The sequence below is a fragment of the Budorcas taxicolor genome, chromosome 6, assembly GCF_023091745.1.
Source record: "Budorcas taxicolor isolate Tak-1 chromosome 6, Takin1.1, whole genome shotgun sequence".
Classification (NCBI taxonomy): domain Eukaryota; kingdom Metazoa; phylum Chordata; class Mammalia; order Artiodactyla; family Bovidae; genus Budorcas; species Budorcas taxicolor.
Window position 1 is genome coordinate 103,677,702 of NC_068915.1, and position 23,717 is coordinate 103,701,418.

At 45.2% G+C, this 23,717-nt stretch overlaps 1 protein-coding gene across 1 annotated transcript in view; it reads right to left on the reverse strand.

The window, feature by feature from the left end:
• Positions 1-23,717, reverse strand: part of STK32B (serine/threonine kinase 32B) — a 383,198-nt gene that overhangs the window by 46,782 nt on the left and 312,699 nt on the right. Inside the window, exon 6 of the mRNA XM_052642065.1 lies at positions 10,734-10,823. Within this exon, the coding sequence (XP_052498025.1) occupies positions 10,734-10,823 (90 nt within the window). The remainder of the gene's footprint in view (positions 1-10,733; positions 10,824-23,717) is intronic.

The window sequence follows — 23,717 nt, forward strand, 5'->3', positions numbered from 1 at the left end:
AGTCTACGCTTTGATGCTCAGTTGCTCTGGTATGTCTGACTCTCTGCAACCCCACATTCTGTGGCCTGCCAGGCTCCTCTGCCCATGTAATTTTCCAGGCAAGATTACTGCAATGGGATGCTCTTCCCTACTCTAGGAGATCTTCCCGATCCAGGGATTGAACCTGCATCTCTTGTAGGTTCAAGGTTGTGTCTCCGGCACTGGCAGGCAGATTCTTCACCATTAGTGCCACCTGGGAAGCCCATGCTTTGATGATTTGATTAACTCTTGATTCATCATTGTTCCCTTCCAGAATCTTCCTCTTCTTTCTGATCCTCTTTCCTTGCTGTCTGGACTAATGACAGTCCCTCATGCACCCTAGCCTGGGGCTGTTTAATCTCACCCACCTGCTCCTGCACTGAATATGTCGGCAAATTTGGAGAACTCAGCAGTGGCCACAGGACTGGAAAAGGTCAGTTTTCACTTCAATCCCAAAGAAAGACAATGCCAAAGAATGCTCGAACTACCGCACAATTGCACTCATCTCACATGCTGGTAAAGTAATGCTCAAAATTCTCCAAGCCAGGCTTCAGCAATACGTGAACTGTGAACTTCCTGATGTTCAAGCTGGTTTTAGAAAAGGCTGAGGAACCAGAGATCAAATTGCCAACATCTGCTGGATCATGGAAAAAGAAAGAGAATTCCAGAAAAACATCTGTTTCTGCTTTATTGACTATGCCAAAGCCTTTGACTGTGTGGATCACAATAAACTGCGGAAAATTCTTCAAGAGATGGGAATATCAGACCACCTGACCTGCCTCTTGAGAAACCTATATGCAGGTCAGGAAGCAACAGTTAGAACTGGACATGGAACAACATTGGTTCCAAATAGGAAAAGGAGTACGTCAAGGCTGTATATTGTCACCCTGCTTATTTAACTTCTATGCAGAGTACATCATGAGAAACACTGGGCTGGATGAAGCACAGGCTGGAATCAAGATTGCTGGGAGAAATATCAATCACCTCAGATATGCAGATGATACCACCCTTATGGCAGAAAGTGAAGAACTAAAGAGCCTCTTGATGAGAGTGAAAGTGGAGAGTGAGAAAGTTGGCTTAAAGCTCAACATTCAGAAAATGAAGATCCTGGCATCTGGCCCCATCACTTCATGGGAAATAGATGGGGAAACAGTGGAAACAGTGGCTGACTTTATTTTTTTGGGCTCCAAAATCACTGCAGATGGTGACTGAAGCCATGAAATTAAAAGATGCTTACTCATTGGAGGGAAAGTTATGACCAACCTAGACAGCATATTAAAAAGCATTACTGTGCCAACAAAGGTCCATCTAGTCAAGGCTATGGTTTTTCCTGTGGTCATGTATGGATGTGAGAGTTGGACTATAAAGAAAGCTGAGCACTGAAGAACTGATGCTTTTAACTGTGGTGTTGGAGAAGACTCTTGAGAAGTCCCTTGGACTGCAAGGAGATCCAACCAGTCCATCCTAAAGGAGATCAGTCCTGGGTGTTCATTGGAAGGACTGATGTTGAAGCTGAAACTCCAATACTTTGGCCACCTGATGTGAACAGCTGACTCATTTGAAAAAGACCCTCATGCTGGGAAAGATTGAGGTTAGGAAGAGAAGGGGACAACAGAGGATGAGATGGTTGGATGGCATCACTCACTTGATGGACATGAGTTTGGGTAAACTCCGAGTGTTGGTGACGGACAGGGAGGCCTGGAGTGCTGCAGTTCATGGGGTTGCAAAGAGTCGGACAGGACTGAGCAACTGAACTGAACTGAACTGAATCTGCTCCTGAAACACTTTTCTAAGTCAGTAGAATCAATGAAACAAAGAGACGGAATGTGTGAATGTGGCGATGATTCAGGCTAGGCTTGCTGCCATGACAGCCTCAAGCAAGCTGTCTGACCTGTTATTTTTTGCCTTGATTTTCCTCATCTGTAAAAAGGAATAACTATATCTGCCACATCATGTTATCGAGAAGAAAAAATTGAAGTTCTGCATGTATTTATTAAGCACAAAGTAAGTGCTCTATAAATGCAATATAACATTGTTTTATTGTCATGCATATGTTCAAATTACTTAATTAAAATCACTCCAAATTTTTCTGTATACTCTAGAATAAAAGCCAAACTTCTTAGCATGAAAAATTTATAGAAAATTAGGTTCCAGTTTCCTCATATTTTGGCCACTGTCTTTATTATGCCTTTTGCGTAACCTACTCCAGTATGCTTGCCTGGAAAATCCCAAGGACAGAGGAGCCTGGTGGGCTAAAATCCACAGGGTTGGCAAGAGTCAGACATGACTGAGCAACTGAGTACATGCCAAAAGGAAAAAATAGAACATGATTTATTTTTAATCTTCAATGACTTGCCTGATAATCTTTACCTGATTTTTATAATCACAAACTCCTATTTATACTTCAAAACCCAGACCAAATTTTACACCCACTGTGGAATGTTCATCAAGTCCCTTCTTGATCCTCAGTTCCCTTCTTTCCCCCTCTCCTGGCCAAGTATATCACTGTTCTGGATTCTTACCAAACCCTTGTCTGTTCGTCCCCTACAGCACTGATCAGGCCATATTGTAACTAAGGATATGCATGCCCATTGCCCTCACTGGACTCTGAGCTCTTTAAACAAGGATATGACTAGGTCAGGGTTAAAACCTCAGGGATTAGCATGAAGCTGGTCTAGACAGAGATGCTCAAGGAATCAGAATAGCAAAGAGTTTGAAGTCACACAATCCTGGCTTTGAATCTCAGTGGCCACTTTTGCTGTTCATCACTGGACAAGCACTTAGCCTCTGCATATGTCTCAGATCCCCTGGGATAATAATAGCCTTTACCCCATAGTGAGATAACATATGGGAGTCATTTAGAACAAGGGCTGATGCAGAGCAAATTCCAAATAGATATGAGCCAGTTATTACTGTATCAATTCATCACCGAGTGAGAAATGAAATACATCCATAAATGAAAGACCAACTAACGGATGGACATGTTGTACATGTCCCCAGATGATTCAGAGTTCCATCATCATTCTTTGATTAGAGTTTGCAGAAAAGCCGTGAAAAGCAGAGATAAGCAGGATGACTGGCCTCTGCTGTATCCCTTAGGGTAATTCATGTTCCTTTGGCTTTATACCTTGGCAGATGAAATCAGGTGTCACACACATATTAATTTGAGATGAAATGACACTGCTGTGCCAGTCTGATAATTTCTTTTTATTTGGTGATACAAATAGCATTAATAGCAACAGAAGACTGGTTTCATCAAAGTATGTAAGACACTGCTCCAGTGTGGACAAGTAGGATCTCACCTGTCTGCATAAGAGGAAAAGCAGGGGAAGCTTAACTGGCTGAGGAAATACAGAAGGTCTGATGCTGTTGTTCAGTTGCTCAGTCATGTCTGACTCTTTGCGACCCCATGGACTGCAGCCCGCCAGGCTTCCCTGTCCTTCACTGTCTCCCAGAGTTTGCTCAAACTCATGTCCATTGAGTCGGTGATGCCATCCAACCATCTCGCCCTCTGCCGTCTGTTCTTCTCCTGTCTTCAATCTTTCCCAGCATCAGGGTCTTTTCAAATGAGTTAGTTCTTCGCATCAGGTGGCCAAAGTATTGGAGCTTTATGTACCTTATACTGGATAATGTAATTTATCTAAATTCACCTAGTTTCTAAGCAGAAGATACTCAAACTGCCCCATGCTGAAGCCCATGCTTCATCGGGACCCATTCCTGGCAAGCCCAGTTATCTGTCTGCTTCTCCCAGGACACGCTTGAGGCTGATCCCATGAGTCTGGTGATGACCGTCTCCAGCATTGGCATTTCTATTCGTTCCATGACCCTTATGGCATTCAAGACCCTGGTTGCTTTGGTCTGTCTCGTCTCTCCCTCCCACCTCCTCCAATTCTATAAAGCTATTAAAAAACAGGACTGCTATGGTCTCCCAGACCACCATCTTATGACCCCCTCGAATGGCCTCTCTGGAATGGCCTCTCCTTACCCTCACCCGGCAGGTGAGCTGTGAACACATCCTGTGAGTCTAACTCAGATGGTCCCATTCTGGGAAGTCTTTCTTGACAGGGACCAGCTTACATGCAGGCCTTCACAGCTGTCTGCCCCAGAGATGCTGAGTCCCTGGGGCCCAGTGCCTGACTCTGAGCCCTGCACTCCTGACATGGCCCATTCCATGTTTGCTGAAAGAATGCTCAGTTCTTCATCTCACTTGAGACGAATAAACTGAAGCCCCAGACAGCTGCTGGAACATTCTTTACTTCTAATCTGGCACCTTTCAGAGAGTTCTTTTTTTCTCTGTTTGTGAATTCCATCTGCTTTTATAATTAATGAAAATTCAGCTCTATGCAAATGTTTCTTCTGGGATCATTCTTCATGAGCAACCTTTGGGAGCTTACTCATCAGCCCATTCCCTGAATGCATGTTTGGAACATTCTGGGAACCTGTCATTGGGCCTTTGAACCAAATAGCTCAAGTGAATGAAGTCAACAAAGCTGCCGCTTGGTAGCAGGAATTTACAGCCCTGGGAGCTGCAGGATGTGACTTGATTGAGAGAGTTTTCCCCTCACCCTCATCTTCCCTATAACTTCCTATTGCCTGGCACTGCCAACCCCTATGGTCTCTGAAATTATTTCGTTTTGGTAAATAAGTTGTGCTTTCCAAATCTCACAAAATCCTCTCCTGCACATTTGTTCATCAATTCAGTACCGAAGATCCCTTAATTAGAAGGACCCCAGAAGTCCAGAATCCCAGGTACAGCTGGGATAATACACTTTTCTCTTGTCTGAGAAATGTGGCTTTCTGATACAAGAACTCAGTGTCAAAAAGGCAACTTGGTATAGTGGCAAAAGCACGAACTTTGGAAGCAAGTGCCCATCAACAGACAAATGGATAAAGAAGATGCGTGTGTGCTAAGCCACTTCCATCGTGTGTGACTCTTTGTGACCCTATGGACTATAGCTGCCAGGCTCCTCTCTCCCTGGGATTCTCCAGGCAAGAATACTGGAGTGGGTATGCCCTCCTCCAGGGGATCTTCCCAACCCAGCGATTGAACCCACAGCTCTCATGTCTCCTGCACTGATCGGTAGGCTCTTTACCACTAGCACCACCTGGGAAACCTAAAGAAGATGAGGTGTGTGTATATATTATATATCCGTATATATACTATGGAACATTACTTCACATAAAGAATGAAATAATGTCTTTTACAACAACATTGATGGGCCTAGACATTGTCAAACTAAGTGAAATAAACCCAACAGAGAAAGACAAATACCATATGATATTGCTTATATGCGGAATCAAAAAAAATGATACAAATAAACTTATTTACAAAACAGAAATAGACTTATAGACATAAAAAGCTTATGGTTACCCAGGGAAAGTGGGGGAGGGATAAATTAGGAGTTTGGGATAAACATATACACACTACTAAAATGGCAATCCACTCCAGTATTCTTGCCTGGAGAATCCCATGGACAGAGAAGCCTAGTAGGTTACAGTCCACGGGGTTGTAAAGAGTCGGACATGACTGAGCGACTTCACCTTACCTCACCTTATATATAAAAAATATAACCAACAAGGACCTACTACATAATGAAGAGAACTATACTCAACATGTCGTAATAACCTATGAGAAAAGAGAATGTTTAAAACAATACTTTTTAACATTCTCTTTCCAAATGTATATGTAACTGAATCACTTCGTTGTATACCTGAAACTAACATCACATCATAAATCAACTATATTTCATTAAAATTTTTTTAAAAAAAGCAGGGACTTCAGACTCATATAGATGTGGCTTCAAATTCTGGCTCTATCCCTTGGCAGTTGTGTGATTCAGCGTAGGTTAATTAACCTCTGGGCCTCAGCTTACTCTTATATAAAATGAGAGAGATATAGAAAACTCTCGTGGATCTTCTGGGGATTAAACATGATGACAGACATATGATGGGATCACAATACATGTCTGGCTTTCTTCTCCCTTTGGAAGGTGGGGCCACTGTAGAGAGTGGCCAGCTGGGTCACTACAGGCCTGCTTTCCCAAAGCCTAAGAGCCAGGACACAGGAGCCTTAGACAGGACTGAGAAGCTGAGGCACCCAGGAAATTCTGCTCTGAATGGCAGTAAAGCAGGGGCCGAAAGGTCAGCATTGGGAGAACACTGTCTTGAACTTCTTCAGTGGTCAAGAACCCAATTTCCTAGAGATCAATTTCCTTTTCAGAAATAGCCTAAAGGTAGTGGGAACTAATCTATAGGATTTTGGAGTCGGCTCCAAATGGGAGATTCTTCTCCCCTCTCCTCCATGTTCCCTCTGCGGATAATGCCTCTTCTGGCCTCTCTCCACCCCTTCGGGCAAGATGCTCCTGGGCTTAGAATCAGTGATTTCTCTCCCACTGCCTTGGCTTTGCTGCGTCTCCATGATGGTAACTCTCAACGCACAGACTGAGTCCACATCCCTCTCCAGATGCTTGGAGTACATCTGAATGTCCGGACGTTCCTACAGACACTTCACTGCCAAGTCCATCCTTCCCACCATCCCTTGCACTCGCCCCTCCTGTGGTGTTCTCTGCATGGGAGCCTCCCTGGAATCCACTCTGCTGCTAGACCCAGAGGCCTGGAGGCAGCCTCGGCCCCTCCTTCACTGCCATTCTCCATCTCTAAGTCCTGCCCATCTGATCTCTGTTGGATCTTACTGAAGTGACCTCCTTGGATAGAACAGCCCCAGATCTGGATTCTTCTGGAAAGGGATTTCAGAAGGATCGTCAACAATGAAAGCTGTATTTGGGTCTGTATTTAGCATCCCAAGGGGACTGACTCTGAAGTAGACAGATCTGCTCATTTCTATACCCTCTGCTGTTCATACTGACTTGGCTCTGCTCTCACCCCTGATGTCAACCTGGGCAGGTCACCTAACTCTCAACCCATTTTCTCGACTCTAAAAATGGGAATAAGTAATTGTGCCTACTTCATGATTATGAATGGCTTCCCAGGTGGCGCTAGTGGTAAAGAACCTGCCTGCACATGCAGAAGACATGAGAGACATGAGTTCGATCCCCGGGTTGGGAAGATCCCCTGGAGGAGGGCATGGCAACCTGCTCCACAATTCTTGCCTGGAGAATCCCACGGACACAGAAGCCTGGCAGGCTACAGTCCAGGGTCACAAAGAGTCAGACACAGCTGAAGTGACTAAGCACGCGTGCTTGTTTATGAGGCTTAAATAAGCTTATGGATAGAATGCCTGGCACATAGTAAATACTAAAAAGTATTGTTTCACTATTATTTATTGTCAAACTTCATTTATGTAATTTATTTATTAAGTTAATGATAAATAACACAAGGAGTCAATTCTGGAGACGTGATGACATAGTTCTTGAATCTCCACAATCCACATATAAACTGGCAGAGAAGATACAAGAGAAAGCAAAAACCATGGGCAACACTTATTATAAAGCTAAGTTGTTCCCACAAATCCCAAAATATAAGCAGATGGGAACAAACCAGCAACAGTGATAAGCCCTTTATGGTAGTGATTTCTGTATAAAAATAACACAGCTGATGATGGACCAGAGGACAGAGAACTCCAAAAGAGCCAGCAGACATTGACTGGGAAGAATAGCCAGTCTGAGAACAGCAGCTGAAACAGGGAGAGGCTTGTCCAGCCCCATCTCAGGTGAATGAAAAGTGTTTTTGGTGAGTTCTGCAGAGGGTGGAGTCTGGGGCACAAAATCCCTTCAATCAATCCAGCCAGAGCTCTCTTCTAGGAAGGATCCCAAGGAGAAACTGCTGGGAGTGAAATCAAAACTAAGCAGGATGGGGGCCCTACAGATGAAAGAAAGGGGAAGTCCAGATGGAAGTGGGCAAGAGGACTGGGCCAGGAAATCCCAGGTAGCAAGCTGCCTAGGGACATGACATGTCACATGAACAATAGAAGAAGAGTCAGGTCAGTTAGAGAAGCTACCCTGAGCGACACCATCTTCTAAAGATCCAGGAAAACCAACATTACGTGAAATTCCATGCAAAGTGATTGTAAGAGAAAGGACAATGGCAAGCAGAACAACACTGTACAATGAAAGTACCTCAGAAAAGACAGTGTGGTGGGTTGTTCATGAACGGTTCCCAATGAATCAGGCCATTAGGTTCCCACACTCCATGCAGTCCCCTCCCATGTGGGCCCTGGTCTTTGTCACATGACTTGCTTTGGCCAATTGGACATCAGGAAATGTAAAGCAAGGAGAGGGTTGGTAGGCACTTGAGAGTTGGGTTTTCCTTCTTGAAACTGCTGCCATCATGTGAGCATGTTCACTCTAGTCTCCTTGATGAGAAAAGACCATTCAGAGAGAGGGGCCCGTTCATTTCAGGTGTCCCACTCCAGTACTCTTGCCTGGAAAATCCCATGGATGGAGGAGCCTGGTAGTCTGCAGTCCATGGGGTCACTAAGAGTCGGACACGGCTGAGAGACTTCACTTTCACTTTTCACTTTCATGCATTTGAGAAGGCAATGCCAACCCACTCCAGTGTTCTTGCCTGGAGAATCCCAGGGACGGGGGAGCTTGGCGGGCTGCCATCTATGGGGTTGCACAGAGTCGGACACAACTGAAGTGACTTAGCAGCAGCAGGCTGGTCCAGCAGCTGAATGAGTGGGCCTAGCCAAAACCAGCAGAAAAACCACTCAATCAAGTGGCAGATGTGATAAATAAAAGATTGCTACTGTTCTAAACTTCTAGGTTTTGACATGGTTTGTCATCCGCAGTTGATAACTATGTAGACATTAAGAATGAATAATATAGACATTAAAATTATGCAAGACATGAAAGAACATGTAAATTACAATTTAGATACTCAGAAATCTCATAAGAGGACTCATGAAAAAACTAGAAACAAAAGGAAAATTATTTCAGAAATAAATACTTCATGAGAAAGCACACAAAACAAATACAACAGAGATTTCTTCAAAATAAAGAGAAAGATAAAAAATTGAGAAATAATTTGAACATAGGAAGAGAGACAAAGATTTGAAAATGGCAAATGCTGAGGACTGGCAAAGAAGACCCAACATTCAGGTAATAGGGATCCTTAACAAAGAAAGGAAAGTAAAAGAACAGAATGTGTATTAAAGCAAAAGACATTTCCTGGAGCTTCCCTTGTGGTCCAGTGGCTACGACTCCATGTTCCCAGTGCAGGGGGTCTGGGTTTCATCCCTGGTGGGAGAACTAGATCCCGCATGCCGCAACTGAATATCCCATGACTAAGACCCGGTGTGTGTGTGCTAAGTCACTTCAGTCGCACCTGACTCTTTGTGATCCCATGGATTGCAGCCCACCAAGCTTTTCTGTCCATGGGATTTTCCAGGCAAGAACACTGAAGTGGGTTTTCATGCCCTCCTCCAGGAGATCTTCCCGACCCAGGATTCAGACCCACATCTCTTATGTCTCCTGCATTGGTAGGCGAGTTTTTTTTTTTAACACTAAGCAACCTGGGAAGCCCTCATAACTAAGACTCGGTGCAATATGACATTTCCAGCAAAAGTCCTACAGAAAAACCAACCTGAAACTACATTGGAAGAGCAATGTGTACTTCAGAATATAGACCTGCAATGACCAACAACAAAACTATTCTGGCAACACTGCTGGACTTTAATGAAAAAGAAGGGTTTGTCGTTTATTTTTTCCTAAGCTTGAGCCAAGCTGGAATCAAGATTGCTGGGAGAAATATCAATAACCTCAGATATGCACATGACACCACTCTTATGGCAGAAAGTGAAGAAGAACTAAAGAGCCTCTTGATGAAAGTGAAAGAAGAGAGTGAAAAAGCTGGCTTAAAGCTCAACATTCAGAAAATTAAGATCATGGCAACCGGTCTCATCACTTCATGGCAAATAGATGGGGAAACAGTGGAAACGGTGTCAGGCTTTATTTTCTTGGGCTCCAAAATCACTGCAGATGACTGCAGCCATGAAATTAAAAGATGCTTCCTCCTTGGAAGGAAAGCTATGACCAACCTAGACAGCATATTAAAAAGCAGAGACATTACTTTGTCAACAAAGGTCTGTCTAGTCAAGGCTATGGTTTTTCCAGTGGTCATGTATGGATGTGAGAGTTGGATTATAAAGAAAGCTGAGCACTGAAGAATTGATGCTTTTGAACTGTGGTGTTGGAGAAGACTCTTGAGAGTCCCTTGGACTGCAAGGAGATCCAACCAGTCCATCCTAAAGGAGATCAGTCCTGGGTGTTCATTGGAAGGACTGATGTTGAAGCTAAAACTCCAATACTTTGGCCACCTGATATGAAGAGCTGACTCATTAGAAAAGACCCTGATGCTGGGAAGTATTGAGGGCAGGAAGAGAACGGGATGACAGAGGATGAGATGGTTGGATGACTATTACCGACTCAATGGACATGAGTTTGGGTGGACTCCAGGACTTGGTGATGGACAGGGAGGCCTGGTGTGATGCGGTTCATGGGGTCACAAACAGTCAGACACGACTGAGCGACTGAACTGAACTGAACTGAACTGAGCCAACCTTTCTGACTAAGTAAGCATTCTCTAGAAAACAGAGGAGGAGAAGGTCTTCTGGGCAAGGCAGACAGCTTAGGTAAGGGCCAAAGGTGTGAGAGAGCATGGCTGGGGTCTGGTGTGGGGGTGGGAGGCGGGGTGAGGGAGGGGTGCAATGTAGCAGGAGAGGAACGCTGAGGCCTGAGGGGGCCTGGAACACTCACCCATGTAGGGCTTGGTCCCGGCCATGGAGGAAGCCTTTTCTGCGCCTTTCACGACTGTCGCTATGTTGAAGTCTGTGATGTGAACGTGTCCTGGAGACAGAGAATCAGAAAAAGCAGTTAGCAAGAGCTGCAGGCAGCTGGGTTATCTCCCGTCTGATTTAACACTGTGGTCTGCAAGGGGGGGATGTACAGGAAGAAAATATTAGAACTTTTACTTACATTTGTATTTATTTTATACTTTAGAAGTGTCTGTTTTGGTCACATCATTGACAGTAGCCAAGCTATGGAATTATAATAACAAGTGGAATCATGATCCCAAGTCAGTCCTAAAGGAAATCAGTCCTGAATATTCATTGGAAGGACTGATGCTGAAGCTGAAACTCCAATACTTTGGCCAACTGATGTGAAGAACTGACTCATTGGAAATGACCCTGATGCTGGGAAAGATTGAAGGCGGGAGGAGAAAGGGACGACAGAGGACGAGACAGTGGGATGGCATCACCGACTCAGTGGACATGAGCCTGAGCAAGCTCTGGGAGTTGGTGATGGCCAAGGAGGCCTGCTGCAGTCCATGGGGTCGCAAGAGTTGGACACGACTGAGAGACTGAACTGAAGGCATGGAAACAACCTAAGTGTACATCAAAGGATCCAGGTGTGGTACGTGCATCCCATGGAATTCACTCAGCCTTGAGAAAGAAGGACATTCTGCCATTTGGGACAATAAGGTTGGACCTGGAGGGCATTATGCTAAGTGAGAAGTCAGACAGAAGGACAGATACTGCACGGTCTCACTTGTATGTGGAACCTAAAAAAAAAAAAAAAAAAAGCCAAACTTATAGAAACAGAGAGTAGAAAAGCGGTTGCCAGGGGCTAGAGGAGGGGGAAATAGGGAAAGATTGGTAAGAGGTACAAACTTTCAACTCTAAGATGAATAACGTTCAAGAATAATGCAGAACATGGCGACACTTAGCATAAGGCCCCCCAGGTCCATCCGTGTCGGTTCAAATGGCAAGTTTTCATTCTTTTTCTAAGGCTGAGTGGTATTCTGTTATATAGCTAAACCACATCTTCTTTACCCCTTCATCTGTTGATGGTAGGTTCCCAGATTCCCTGGAGAACCCATACTGACTATTTGGATTTTCCTCCTTTTCCCCTCCTACCTTCCTTCTGACACTCTCTTTTCTCCTTTCACCCCCACATCTCCTTGCCTCCTCCTTCCGTGTCCCTCTTCCTTCCCTCTTAGGGTGCTTGACCCCCATGTCCCATCGGCTCCCATTACTTTAGGCTGGACAGAAAGTGGTTCCCACCCTCAAGCCCCCTCCCTACTCAGTTCATCAGTATCGTACTAAGGCCTCCACTGGCCGGAGCAGGTGCACAGAGTAAGGTGTCCTCAGGGCGTGAGTAGCCTCTCTTTATACCCCTCCCCCACTATTTTCCTGAAAGAAGGAGTCTGGTCTCACGTGTCTCATTTATTTATCAGAAGCTTCCACTCTCTGGACCAGTGCCTCTGAACTTTAACATTTTTATTATGTCCTCAATATAAATACCAAGCTCCCTGAGGCTTGGTTTTCTCATCTGTAAAATGGGGATGATGATAACAAAATATACATCTCAGAGGGCTGTTGGGAGGAGGCAGAGAAATAATACACAAGAAATGGTTACAACATACTGCCACACAACAATGAGGGCATTTTCTGTAAGCATTGCTCTTCGCAGCATTATCCTGCCAAGGTGCGGCTCCAGTCTCATCTCCAGCTGGGGCCAACCCATCCCTGCACCCTCCCATTGCCTCAGTTCTAGTGCTAACAAACAAGTAAATTCAAGTCCAGTTTTAGACTGTGAGGTATGTGAAAGTAGGTGGACATCTGAGTGGTTTCTGCACCCCACACCTGTACAGTTCCAAACACAGCAGTACCCTTGGGAAGGAATTCTGGAATCTTAGAATATGGATGGTTTTTATCTGGTTTCATTTCCCCCACTCTTAAATTCTTTAATATTTGCATAATGAAAGTAATGCCAGCTAATTATAATAAATCACAGAATACAAATATGTGTTTGAGGCTCTCCTTTCAACATCCTAGGGTCTCCTCTACCTGCCATATAACCACACTGATTCATTTAGCTCCTCCATTCTTTCTCGCTTTCGCTTATGCAAATGCATATCCACATATCACAGGACTTCGGCTTGTTCTTGCAATAAAGAGATCATACTCCATCAATCATTCTAAAAGTCACTTTTGCATTTAATTTGGCTTTGGGATGGAGCACGTGTCTCCAGGTGGCTTTAATAGTTGGCTCAAGTAATTAGCCTCCAACTAAAATAAAGAAATTTAAATTAAAAAAAAAAATAGTTGGCTCAGGCTGAGCATATGAACCATCAGAGCCCGTGAAAACTGGGGAGATGATTTTTAGGGGGTTCAGAAAAGGAAAAGTTTTCTTCTTTTTCCTTCCAGAAGCTATCTAAAGTGATATTCTCTGCCTTTGGTTGGTGTGATGTGGCCATATGACTCCTGCCCCAAAATGTAGAAGCCATTAGGTGCCACAAAGAAAGACAACCCAAAGATGAAGCCCATCCTTGGAGAAGCCAGAGCTGCAAGGACAGCAAAGAAATGGTGCCAAAGCCTGGTCAAACCCTGCCTGAAGCCACATTCCACTGGGCCTCAGTTATACGTGCTGAAAAACACGTTGCTTAGGGCGATTTGAGTTGGGCTCCTTGTTGTCTGCCACACACTGCTGGTGTCCTAATTCATGCAGCCACTTACCATAAGATTTCAGCAGGTTATTTCATTCTATAAGCCTCCTTCTAATATTAATAAGTACCTGGTAGGGTAATTGGGTGTTGAGGGACTGAGGATGGGACCTTTGAGCAAAGACCTGAAGAAGAAAGGCAGCAAGCCAGTGGACTTCTGGGGGGAGGAGTGAGATGGCTGAGGAGGCTGGCAGCATCAGGACCTTGCAAGGGCCAGCAAGGAGGCCAGAAAGAGAAAGGGGGAAAGGGTTCAGGTGGCTTTTACCCCAAGCATGAGGGTTTTGAGAAAGAGAGACACAATCTCACTCATTTGTATCACTCTGGCTTGTGTGTGGATTATTGGGGGACTCAAAGCAGGGAAACTGATAAAGAGGGGAAAAAATGCATCCCTCATCTGTGTAAGATGCTATTGGTTAAGGCTGCATAAATGGTACAGAATTGCTGCCAAAGTTTATGCTAGTCCTTGAAGAACTTTTGTCGGGGGTGGGGTATGGCTACCCATCCCCTTTTATAAAAAGATTTTTTGGATGTGAATCATTTTTGCAGTTTTTCTTGAATTTGTTACGATGTTGCTTCTGTTTTAGGTTTTGGTTTTTTGTCCATGAAGCATGTGGGATCTTAGTTCCCTGACCAAGGATTGAATTTGCACCTCCTGAATTGGAAGGTGAGGTCCTAACTGGACTGCCAGGGAAGTCCTGCCCTTCCCCTCCTCAAACCTGAAGTTCTAGAGACCAGTGACCCATCCACAGTCGGCAGCTGAAACTTGGGGAGCTGTGTTTTATCTCTAGTCTCTTCCGGGTGGGCGTTTCCACCGTCCCCTGTTGCCCCCTTCAGGGTGGAGTCACCCAGTCCTGTCCCTGTTTCCTCCTGGCCCTCCGGGGTGGAGGCTCTGGGGCAGCTCTGAAGCAGACCTGTCTGCCCAGGAATTCACCTCCAGCATGAGTGCCAGACAGCAGAACCCCTTTTGATTTCCACACCGTGCTAGCTGATGAGCTGAAACTTCCTGGTGTGCCTCCTTTATTGGTTGAGTCAAGATGTGGGAAAGTGAAAATTAGTGCCATACGAGGTCTCCTCTGAGTTCCTTCTCAGGAGAATGGAAATTTACTACGAAGTGTACAAATATGAACAGAGTTTTTGGCTATTTGCTTTCTGTAAATTAAAAACATTCAGAAATCAGTGGGAGAATGAGCCCAGTATATGGTGTGAGATCCATTAGTAAAAGTTTGAATGAGAATCATCAACAATTGCCCTTCCGCCCCTGTTAATGCATTTTGTACTCCAGCCCTGCTCTCTCCTTTCTCTGAACACATGGAAATTCGTCACACCTCCAAGACTTTGACACCATTCGGAAAGCTTTTCCCTCTGCCTGACAGATTTCCATTCATCTTTCAAAACCTGGCTCAAGAGTTGTATTACTGATGGGTGGACATCCAGCCTTTGCTTGATTGCTTCCACTAACAGGAAACTCACTACCATGAGGGGGTTGTGTCTCAGTTGACTTGCTCTGCTAAAACAGATTACCACGGACTGGGTGGTGTAAACATCAACATTTATTCCTCAGTCTCAGAGCCTGGAAGTCCAAGACCAGAGTGCCAGCATGGTAGGGTCCTTAGTTTCTTCCTGGATTAGATGGCAAGTTTCTTGCTGTCTCCTCACATTGTGAGGAGACAGCAAGCTTGGTCCCTTCATCCCATTATAGGGCACAAATCCCATTGTGGGGGCTCCAATCCTTTGACTTCTTCCAAACCCAATTACTTCTTAAAGGCCTCAGCCCCAAAAGTCATCACATTGGGAGTTAAGGCTTCAACATACCAATTTAATTCCATGGATACTTGGTCCATGGCAGACTGACCAGTTTAGGCCTCTCTCCTCGACCCTCCCAACTCCTCTCCATTTTCATTTCCATCCTAGCATCCACTATGCTGTATCTGCTGTATCTGTCTCCTTGAGACCAGGTATCCTCCCTTGTTCATTTCTATGTCCCCTATATGTTAGCACTGGCATGACCTGGAAAATGTACTTAACAAGTGTTTGTTGACTGGCTGACTTACTGACCAAATAAAAGATGGAATGAAAGAAATATGGTAAGCAAATGCTATCACCTTTCTTCATTCTTTAGTTCTCAGAGCTATTACGATATTTACAGGAGTTGACAACATTCCATTTTTTACTTTTAAGACTACAGCAGCATCAATTTTTCAACCAGATCTCAGATAATGAGACTTAGCCACCATCTCTGTGATTTTGTACTCCCTGGGGTCAGCGTCAGGCTCGGCATGTGCATGAAAAGTGTACGGAAGTGAGAAATGGACCGTAAAGAAGACTGAGTGCCAAAGCTTGATGCTTTCAAACTGTGGTGCTGGAGAAGACTCTTGAGAGCCCCTTAGACAGTAAGGAGCTCAAACCAGTCAATCCTAAAGGAGATCAACCTTGAATATTCATTGGAAGGACTGATGCTGAAGCTGAAGCTCCAATATTTTGGTCACTGCTTCAGAGAGCCAACTCACTGGAAAAGATTGATGCTGGAAAAGATTGAAGGCAAGAAAAGGGGGAAGCAGAGGATGAGATGGTTAGATAACATCACTGACTCAATAGACATGAGTTTGATCAAACTCCAGAAGAGAGTGAAGGACAGGGAAGCCTGGTGTGCTACAGATTATGGGGTTGCAAAGAGTAGGACACAACTTAGTGACTGAACAACAACAACAATCTGTGAATTTGGGGGAAGGGCACTTGAAACTACACACTAGGGATGTGTCAGTTATCTGTGCCATGGAACTGGGGGATAGAATAGGATGATGGAGATTATACAGGGCTAAAGTTCCATCCACAGTCCCTGCACTGGGGTATAATTACTGATGCACAGAATCAACTCAGCATTACCAGTAGCAGTGACTCCTACTTCGATTCCTGCATTTTCCTTACATATTCCAGGAGGAAGCATCCAAAGCATCCTGAATTTTGTTGTATTTTCACTTGCTTCTCCTGCAGCCACATTGCACAATTGTCTGTTCCTGCTCCACCATGCTCCCTCCCTCCCCTTCACCTCTCTCAGTTCCTGAAATGAAATAACCTTAACTCTGTGTGGATATTTACCAAATGAAGGAGGACAGTGGAGTGATCTCACTGGGACCAACAAGGCCACTGCCTGGGAGAAGATGAGATTCTGCTTGGGAGGGGATAGTCAACCCAATGGCAGGCTTTATTCAGTGCAGAGTAGTTCTCTTTAGATCTGTCCTCAGAAGCCAAGATTGGACTTCAGGTAGTAGCCATCAGAGGGTGCTAGACCAGAAGTTAGGATGGCAAGAAGCCCCTGTGTAAGAGATGATCTTCTACCACATCATTTTTTCACCTTGTTTCCCTGAAATTCAGAGTCAAGTCTCGTATGAACATCTGTCTCCATCTTAGCTGGTTTACAGGGTGTACAACGTGCCTAAGCCAGAGGTCAGAGGGGTGCTGCTGAAAAGATGCAGCTGGATGCCCAAGGATGCTCAAGAGGATGAGAACCCTGGCTGTGGGTCCAGGTGCCCCACCCATGGCAGGCCCCAGAGCTCACTGCTGATGAAGCTAATAATATCTGTACTTCCAAGATGCCAGTGTGATAGAACCCTGGATGCCGATCCTCCCCTTAGGATCATGCATCCTGAACACTTTTCCTTCCTCCCACTTCTCTTCATGGAGATCATACTGAACTTACTTCAGGACAGTGGCAGAAAGAGAGAGAAAAAATGAAGGAAGGAAGGAAAGAAGGAAATAAAAAAAGAAAGAAAAAGAAAGGAAGGGGGAGAGAGAGAGAGAGGGAGAGAAACAAATCAAATTCTAGGGTACCAGCTTATTCAGGCTTCTTTTGGCTTTACTGCAGTAGGAAGACAGACTGTGTGAAGGCAGGCCTTTGCCTGATGTAGAATGAAGTGACCCTCTGATTTTCTTCTGCTTTATTTGCTTTGACTTCCTTCCATTTGTTGGTCATAGGGTAGGAAGGCAGGGCTATCAAAACAATCTGTGTGTTCCCAGATCTCCTTAGGCAGAAGAGAACAAAAAACTGGGAACAAGAAATGCAACAGGCCTGGGATTTCCTAAGCTCCTAGACTGAGATTTGGGGGAATTCCCAGCTGCAGTCCATGGGGTCATAAAGAGTCAGATACAACTAAGCGCCTGAACAACTCAGCTGAGATGAGTTTCAATACCTTCCCCCAGATATACTGTGTTTCATAAAATCTGCCCAGCCTTCACATCCTATTTGAGTTGATCCTGCTTAAACACCACCTCACTCAAGGCTTTTGAATGAGCTCAACAATTCTGTTTCTTTCCCTTTTCTTTACTTCTGTGGCTTTTAATGTTAAATCGCTAGATTTTGGTTAATTAGTTACTAGCATAGCCAAGGCTATCTGACCAAGGTGCTCCCCTTCCATATATATGTTGGTATGTGACTTTACACAGTCATACAAATCACAACGAATCAGATGCAGAGAAGCTTTTAGAACACTTTCTCAGCCATGATCTGCTCTTTGCAAGGACTCTGAGGGGCACTGGGATAGAGATTATCTTTTGACACTTAGTATCCTTTTCCACTCCTTTCTTTCCTGCCCCCTGTATTATAAGGACAAGAAAGAGAGAGAGAGAGAGAAAAACAAAAAAACATGTCTTGACTCTCTTGCAGCTAGGGTTCTGGGCAAGATTTAGATTCTGCCATTCAAATGCATGCTGTTCAAATGCACTCAGGCAAGATTTGGAATGGGGTTTCCCTAGTGGCTCAGACAGTGAAGAATCCACCTGCAATGCGAGAGACCTGGATTTGATCTCTGGGTCAGGAAGATCCCCCTGGAGGAGGGCATGGCTACTTACTCCAATATTCTTGCCTGGAGAATCCCCATGGACAGAGGTGCCTGGCAGGCTTCAGATCATGGGGTCACAAAGAGTCAGACATGACTGAGCAACTAGCACGGCACAAGGTTTGGAAGTAGAAAGTAAGCCAAGGAAGAAAGCCATTTGAAGGCTGGAGTTACACCGTCTCAAGCCAAGGAAGTATGCATGTCACCAAACCAGAAGCTAGGGGACAGAATTGACACCTACCCATCCCTGTTGCCTTCAGAAGGAGCACAGCCCTGCAGACATCTTGACCTTGGATTTCAGTCTCCAAGACCGTGAGAAAATACATCTCTGCTCTTGATTGCCTCTCAATTTGTGGGCTTTGTTCCAACACCTCTGGGAAGCTAATACAGGAGGCTATTTAGTGGAGGGTCATGAGAGATTCCTTACACAGGGTCTTCAGGACCTTAAGACAACACATGGTACTAGACACTTCCTTCCACTCCCAGCAGTCTTCAGCAAGAATCTCAATACAGCCCTCCCAAGGATCCCAGTATAGCTTTAAACTGCATTCCTAAGGTAAACTCTTGGAACCCTATCTAGAATAATGACACTAACTCTTGGCTCCTCAGACTTAGTAGAAATACCTCTGCCCCTCAATCTGCCCTGGTGGTTCTCCCCACTTCCATCTCAGCTGTTCCAATCTCTGTATCTCAGGCTTCAGCATCAACACACGCCTTCTGTTAATTTCCTGGATTCTCTTCCTGCCAAGATGGAGATGGCATGGCACACACAGTGTTCTGATGAGGGGGATGGGGGTGTTGCTGCTGCTGGATATTGCCATTTTGGGGAGCATGCATCACAATTATCAACAAATATGTTAGCAACAGATGGAGAGGCAAGTCTTCAAAATGAGTCCAGTGAGTGAGTGCTCTGAAATATTGTCTATTAATAGAAAACTTGAGGTATAGTAAAGCCAACGGATTAAGAGACTCTTGCCTGGAAAATCCCATGGCCGGAAAAGCCTGGTAGGCTACAGTCCATGGGGTCGCGGAGAGTCGGACACGACTGAGCGACCTTACTTTCACTTTTCATTTTTATGCATTGGAGAAGGAAATGGCAACCCACTCCAGTGTTCTTGCCTGGAGAATCCCAGAGACAGCGGAGCCTGGTGGGCTGTCGTCTATGGGGTCGCACAGAGTCAGACACGACTGAGGCGACTTAGCTGCTGTTGAAAAGATAAGCCTGTCATTCACGGTTCCTAAGAGGAGGGGACACATCATACCATTGGGGGTCACCCCGGGGAAGCACCAGGGTTGATCACAAGACATAGGCATAAGGGAGAAAATGTGATCAAGAGCCTCTCTGGTGGTTTCTGTGGGAAGGAACAGGATAGGCAGGGCAAGCAGGCTTAGGACTGGCTAGTCTGAATAATTTCAGGAGTTTCTGGGGGCACAGGACTGTCCCTGGTCATCTGGGTCCTGGCACAGGGGAGCTTAGGGAAAGTGGACGGTGGCCTGGAGTGTGCAAAAGTCAAGCATCCGCATACAGGAAATAGAAGACTCAGTGAATACAATGAGAAAACAAATTCACTCTGCTGGTGTGCCTGTATGAAAGACCCTAAAGCTCCAGGTGAGGTTTCTGACCCCCAAGTCTTCATCCCAAGGCCACTGAGAAATGTGAGTTCTACACTTCATAGACAGCTGTCCTGAGACCATTGGAGCTTTCTCACTGGCCTTCCGGAATGCTCTGTTGCCCTTCCCAATGCTCTGTTGACCCCATGCATGCTGCAGGATCCAGAAAACCCTCCCTCCTCCTCCTCCCCAAGCCCCACTGCCCTGGTGTTCCTGCACAGCTGCCCAGCACTGGCCTTGCTGGGTCTGTATCACTCTATCCTTCTCACAGCCCTGGGTACACCTTAGAACCACCTGGTAAGTTTAAAAATCTCACTTTCTCCTGCAAGATGAGTCAAATAGGACTTCTAAGTTTGGCCCTTGGCATTGGCACTTTTTATAGTTCCTAGGTGATGTGTAGCCATGGCTGAGAAACACTACCCTAGCCTGTGAGGTTCTTGACCACAGGGGCTCTGTGTCCTTGGGTCACCTGGCACAATGCCTGGCCTACAGCAGGTCTGCAAAATGAAGGAATCACTTTTTTGCATACAGAAGAGGAAAAAGCTACAGCTGTCTCTTGGTATCGTCAAGGGACTAGCATCAGGACCCCCACTGATACCAAAATCTTTGGATGTTAGAATCCCTTGTATAAAGTGGTGTAGAATTTACCACTGGGGCACACCTGCCCAAGTTTTTTCAACTTTTAATACCTAATACAATGCAAATGCTATGTAAATAGTCATAAATACAATGTATATGTTATATAAATAGTTGCCAGCCTTGAATTCAAGTTTTGCTTTTTGACATTTTTTGGAATTTTTTTCCCCAAATGTTTTTTGATCTGAGATTGGCTGAATGTGAGAACGTGGACCCCTCAGATGCAGAAAGCTAACAGTATACGGTCAGTAAATTTGAACAAGAGCCTTCAGTGACACTCAGGGCAAAATGCAAGCACTGCCCTTCTGTCTCTGACTTCCAGTTCTTTGCCCATTTTGATGGAAGTCAAACTCCAATACTTTGGCCACTTGATGCGAAGAGCTGATTCATTTGAAAAAACCCTGATGCTGGGAAAGATTGAGGGCAGGAGGAGAAGGGGAAGACAGAGGATGAGATGGTTGGATGGCATCACTGACTCAATGGACATGAGTTTGGGTAAACACCGGGAGTTGGTGATGGACAGGAAGGCCTGGTGTGCTGTGGTCCATGGGGTCGCAAAGAGTCAGACACGACTGAGTGACTGAACTGAACTGAAAGCTCTCCAGTGATGCTTTCAAACTGTGGTGCTGGAGAAGACTCTTGAGAGTCCCTCAGACAGCAAGGAGATCAAGCCTAAAGGAAAGAGTCAATCCTAAAGGAAAACAACCCTGAGTATTCATTGGAAGGACTGATGCTGAAGCTGAAGCTTCAATACTCTGACAACCTGATGTGAAGAGCCGACTCACTGGAAAAGATCCTGATGCTGGGAAAGATTGAAGGCAAAAGGAGAAAGGGGAGGCAGAGGATGAGATGGTTGGATGGTATCACCAACTCAATGATCATGAGTTGGAGCAAGCTCTGGGAGATAGTGAAGGACAGGGAAATCCTGGAATGCTGCAGTCCATGGGGGTCTCAAAGAGTTGGACACAACTGAGCAACTGAACAAAAATAACAAGTTCCGCATGTGTTAAAGACCAGCACCCCTAGTTGTGCTAGTGACTCCTTTTCTATGAGCATCTTGCAGATGATTGCATTAATCTCTGCAATTCTTCCCCCATCTTGGGATCCATCCTTCTTGGGATGCAACTTGGCAGTGCCCAACCCCCCAGTTGGTTGGGCCTTATGACTTGCTTTGCCCACTGAGATGGCAGCAAACGTGACACAGGCGGAGGCTGAGTGATTGGACTTTCCCTGCTCCTTCTGCTCTGGCCATGCAAGGTCACATGGGGCTGACGTGCCAGAGGATGACCCATGAGCCGCTGGGCTGAGCTGTCTAGTCAATGAACCAAAGTCATGGTGTACCAGCAAGCAGCCAGGTGAACCCCAGACGTGGCAGGGAGCACAGCCAGTGTCACTGCAGCTGCCTAGCTGACCCTGTTGTACCTCAGTCTTAGGAGCAAGCCCTGCCTAGGAAAGCTTCAGAGACCTGTGAGCTTAACTGGATGCACGTTTGTGCCATTATATTTGGGTGGTTATTCATCACCCAGCATCACTGTACCACGAGAAAATTGAATGCAATCCCTTCCTCTTCCCCCTACAGTTTAAATTCCCGATTTCCTCAAGCACTTTGCCCTCAGCCCTAAAACACACTCAGCTCTTCTCCTCATACTACTCTAGAATGCTACCTTTTCCTTCAACTTCCTTTTACCTCCAGGAATGGTCTCCTTCAGGCTTTCCAGGTGGTGTTAGTGGTTAAGAACCTGCCTGAGACATAAGAGACATGGGTTCGATCCCTGGGTCAGGGATCCCTGGATCGATCCTGGAGGAGGGCATGGCAACCCACCCCAGTATTCTTGCCTGGAGAATCCCATGGACAGAGGAGTCTGGCGGGCTACAGTCCATAGGGTCTCAAAGAGTCAGACACGACTGAGCGACCTAGGATGCATGTGCCATCTCTCTGCTTTTGCTGTTAGCCAAGAGAGCCCAATCTCAGAGGAGAATTAGGACCCATTCTAGGAGACAAATCCAGCCTGGGGGACAGGAAAGCAGGGCAGACACTGGGGGAGCAGAGTCTTCCATAAGTCTTGGATTTTGTGTACCCAGCAGATCTTGAACATTTTTAATAAAAATATAAATGCAGTTATTTAATTATGCTTATGCTTCATTGTAAACACAGCAACCAACTTGTTCTCTGAGAAAACATTTAATGAGATTCATCAGCAAACTCTTTAAATAGGAACACACAGTTATCTGTTTTGTAAACTTTTTTTAATGCAGTTAACAAAAGGCTATGGAGATCCAATGTACAGAATGGTGATTGTAGCCAATAAGACTGTATTGTGGAGTTGAAATTTGCTAAGAAGGTAGATCTTAAATGTTCTCACTATTCACACAGTAAAAATGCAAATATGAGTGGTGATGGATATATTAATTATCTTGATTGTGGAGTTGATTTGACAGTGTATATGTGAATTAAATCATCATATTGTACACCTTTTAAAAATCACATTGTACAACATATTGTACTGCATATATACAGTTTTTATTTTCCAATAACACCTCAGTAGAGCTGGAAGGAAAAGAAAGGCAACAATGACTAAGAAAGGAAAAAAAAAAGAAAAGAAAAGCTAATGAGATTCTATCTGCTGTCATAAATCAGAGAAAGGAAAACCATGGTCACAGCCTCCTCTCCTGTCCTTCTCTCCTGGGGAGGAGACTTGTGTTTTCTGAGAATCTCTGCTCCTGATTTTCCTTCTGGCACCCACTGGATGCTGAAGCTGAAGGAGAGGAGGGTATCAGCCACTCACTCCTTAGTATGAAATAGTGTTCAGTGCTCCGTTCCCACACCAAGCTTAATAAAATAGGAGCTTAGAGAAGAGAGAGAAGGGTCCAGTAAGAGGTGCTTGGGGAGTGTGTGGAATGCTGCAAAACCACAGCTCAGGGTCAGGACACTGTATAAGGGGATGGTGAAGGACAGGGTGTGGTGCTGGAGAAGACTCTTGAGAGTCCCTTGGACTGCAAGGAGATCCAACCAGTCCATCCTAAAGGAGACCAGTCCTGGATGTTCATTGAAAGGACTGATGTTGAAGCTAAAACTCCAGTACTTTGGCCGCCTGATGCAAGGAGCTGACTCATTGGAAAAGACCCTGGTGCTGGGAAAGATTGAGGGCAGGAGGA